Source organism: Saprolegnia diclina (assembly GCF_000281045.1).
Source record: "Saprolegnia diclina VS20 unplaced genomic scaffold supercont1.42, whole genome shotgun sequence".
Taxonomy (NCBI): domain Eukaryota; phylum Oomycota; class Saprolegniomycetes; order Saprolegniales; family Saprolegniaceae; genus Saprolegnia; species Saprolegnia diclina.
Window position 1 is genome coordinate 416,576 of NW_008246109.1, and position 3,421 is coordinate 419,996.

General features: G+C 66.9%; 1 protein-coding gene across 1 annotated transcript in view; it reads right to left on the bottom strand.

Annotated features, from left to right (window-relative positions):
- Positions 1 to 3,419, bottom strand: part of SDRG_11558 (hypothetical protein) — a gene marked incomplete at its 3' end in the record, with an annotated part of 5,092 nt that extends 1,673 nt beyond the window's left edge. Inside the window, exons 1-6 of the mRNA XM_008617599.1 lie at positions 3,166 to 3,419; positions 2,504 to 3,116; positions 2,004 to 2,455; positions 1,934 to 1,960; positions 1,814 to 1,891; positions 14 to 1,773 (exon numbers count right to left, since the gene is read on the bottom strand). Coding sequence (XP_008615821.1) covers positions 14 to 1,773; positions 1,814 to 1,891; positions 1,934 to 1,960; positions 2,004 to 2,455; positions 2,504 to 3,116; positions 3,166 to 3,300 — 3,065 coding nt within the window. The 5' untranslated portion in view covers positions 3,301 to 3,419. The remainder of the gene's footprint in view (positions 1 to 13; positions 1,774 to 1,813; positions 1,892 to 1,933; positions 1,961 to 2,003; positions 2,456 to 2,503; positions 3,117 to 3,165) is intronic.
- Positions 3,420 to 3,421: the final 2 nt, after the last annotated feature.

Below are 3,421 nucleotides of genomic sequence, written 5' to 3' on the forward strand. Positions count from 1 at the left end.
CTGGGCTTGGTACTGCTTGAGCCGGCGCGAGGCGGGCGGGCCGCGGTACGAGAGCATGCCATAGCCCGCGAAAATGAGCCCAATCGAGCCGAGGCAGAGCAGCACAAAGCCGAGGGGGCCGCCTATGGGCGCGACGAGCTGCTCGAACGGCGTGAGGCACTTGAGCCCGACGCGGCCCTTCTCGCACATGTAGTGACACGTCCCGTTCTGGTTGTAGCTGGCGTGGTACGGCTTGGAGTCGCACGGGACGCAAGCGAGGCTGCAAACTGCCGGAGTCGTGTGTCCGACGTCGCAGAGCTCGCAGTTGGCGCTCCCAGCCCTCGGCGCGGTGCTGCCGATCGGGCACAAGGTGCAGTGCACGGTCCCTTTCTCCGGACTCATGCTGCCGGGCGGACATGCCGCGCAGGCGGTGGCCGCGGCATCGGCGGCAAACTGGCCTTTGGCGCACGCAAAGCACGCGGTCGAGCCGATCGTGGGGTTGAAGGACCCGGGCGCGCAGTCCGTGCAGGCGGTCGAGCCCGGGTTCGGACTGAAGGTGCCCATTGCGCAGGGTTCACACGTCCCGTTGGCGACGGCACTCGCTTGGCCCGCGGCGCACGGCGCACAGAAGACACCGCCGCAGCCTGCGACGCAGTTGAGACCGGCCGTGATCCCGTCGTAGCCGGTTTGGCCAGCGCTGGACCCGCCGCCGACGTTGACGGTTCCGAGGTACTTTTGCCCGCTGCCGTCGGGCGCGTAAGCAATTCGCACGACACCGCCGCCACCACCGCCGCCGTGCCGCTCGGGCGTTGACGATCCCGCGCCGCCACTGACGTCGAGGGACCCCTTGCCCTGCAGCTCCTTGAGAAAGAGGAGCAAGCTGCCACCGGCGCCGCCGCCGCCGCCTGCCGTTCCGTTGCCGCCGCGGACGCTGAGGCGGCTATCGAGCGCCAGCGTCGTGGCACGGAGCAGTACGAGGCCGCCGCCGAGGCCGCCGGTCGACTCGCCGGCCGCACCGCTGCCAGGCCACGACGCGTCACAGGTGGCACCGCCACCGCGATCGCCAGGCTCGACGTTGCCGCCTCGCCCGCCGTGTCCGGCCCCTCCACTGGCACCGTCCAGCTCGGTCGAGACACCGGGGCCGTCTTCCTTGCAGCCGAGGCCGTCAGCGCTCACACCCGAGCCTCCAACGTGGACGTTTGGTGCGCAAAGAAGCACCGAGCTCGCATGGACATCGGCGACCACGAGTGACGTCGTGGCCACGAGCGCAAGTTGGTAGTCTCCGACGGAGCAGTCGTCCGAGACGGGCCAGGACCGACAAACATCCCGACTTTCGTGGGGAAACACCGTGGACGAGCCGTTGGCACCGCCTGCAAACACAATCGTGGCAGCGTCGACGCGCAACCGGCGCAGCGGCCCGTGGATCGTCAGCGCCGATTGGTTGGCTGCGCGCACCGCCACATCGACGGACGCCAGCGAGAGGGACGGCTGCCACGCCACATGCGCGTGGCGCTGGCTCTCGAGGACGATGCTCGGCGCTCGGCGCCACCGCTGCTTATGGTGCGACGGCGGCAGCTCAACCGCGCCGCGGACGTCGAGATCAGTCGCCGACGCCACAAACACACGGTCGTCGAAGCGCAAGGTGCAGTCGTCGTCGGCGGAGACGCTGCCGACATCGGCGCGCAGCTCCAATTGCGCGGCGTCAATGACGGCACCGCCGAGGACGAGGTCTCCAGCGGTGAGCACGACGCGACCTCGCTCGTACGCGCGCACGGGCAGCGGCCCCACGTAACCCTACCCGCAATGTAAGCGGAAGAGGGATATAGCTACGTACATGGAGCGTTATGTTGGCGGCACTGCCGTGCAGCGTGCTGTTGTTGGCGGCGTTGGCCCAAGCGGCGCTCGCCTCGAGCTACGTGGTGTGAGAACGATGCGGTAGCAAGACTGCGCGTACGAGGATAGAGGTTTTCACGGTGCCACGCTAGACACTAGTTACGACGCATTCGCTTCCTAGAGTCGAGTACCTCGAGGAGCACAGTGCTGGCAATCAAGAGACTCTGGCCAGCGACGAGGATGGACGTGAGCCACGGTGGCAGCATGTGCTCGCGGCGGCTCGTCCAGTAGAAGAGTGGCGTGCCCACGAGAAGCCGACTCGGAGGCTTTGGCGGCCCATCGCGCTCTTTGATGACGAGCTGGCCGTCGACCGTCGTGTCGCGCTGCGTCACAAAGAGGATCGTGCCGGCGCTGCCTTCTTGGCACCATAAGTTGTCGTCCACGGGCGACGCGTGGCGCCCGCCAAACGCAGCGACGTCGATCGTCGGCGGCAGCGCGGTGGCCACTTGTAAGAAAATGCGGCCGCCGCCTCCGCCGCCACCACCGCCGCGCCCGCTGCTATCGGGCGCCGTGGCCTGGCCACCGACGGCGTGGATGGCTCCGGAGCCGCGCATGGCGGATGCTTGAACGACGACGGTGCCGCCTAGATAGCCATAACGCATGCAATCGCATTTCAAAGAAGAAGACGCACCGGCGCCCGAGCTGGTGCTGGCGGTCGCGTCGAAGCCGCCGTCGGCCAAGAGGCGGCCGTCGAGCTGCAGTGTCGCCGACACGTTGAGCGCAATGCGACCGCCGCCGCGCGTGCTGTCGGCCTCGCTGCCGCCGCTGCCGTAGCCGCGAAAGTCCATCACGTGCCCAAAGAGGTCGCCGATCGGCTTGGTGTACGCGCCGTCGCGGTCAATGTCGTCGCACGACCCGGGGACCGCGAACGAAGCATGCGAAAGCGTGTAGCCGCCGAGGCCGCCGTACGCGCTGCCCATGGGCACGTAAGAGCTGTAGCCAGGTCCGAAGCGGAGGCCGTTGGCCGTCGTGTTGATGGCCGACGCTGCGTCCAGCGAGACGTTGGTGGCGTCGATAAAGACAGCCGACGCGAGAAGCGTTGCATTCTCGAGGCGAAGCGCGCCGGACGTCCGATTGAGCTGGATGCCTAGTTCAATGTGCACGGCGAACGGTCCGTGGTCCTGCACGAAGAGGGCCGTAGCGTCGATGGTAGTGTTGGCGATGAGCAGGCTCTCGGACGCATTTGCAAATACGCACTCTTGGTACAGTTCGTTGTAGCGGCCGATCCATTGCCGGCTGGCGCACTAGCCAACACCATGCATGAGAGGCCATCGTGGCATGCATGGGGCGTACATGGAAGAGCGCGCGCAGAGCATCCGGGGACGTGCTGGGCCCGATGACGATCGTGGCTGCGGCCTGCTCGAACGCGGCCCACGCAGCGACGACGACGAGGAGGGCAAGACGACTCCACCGGCTGCAGCGTCGCATGCGGAAGAAATCTTCTCGCGTTGTTTGGCGTGTACTTGGCACACGCCACAATTACCACGTCTTGCAAGCGTGGCATATGCCGATCTTCCGAAGCGGCATGTGCCTCGATTTTAAAAGTGGC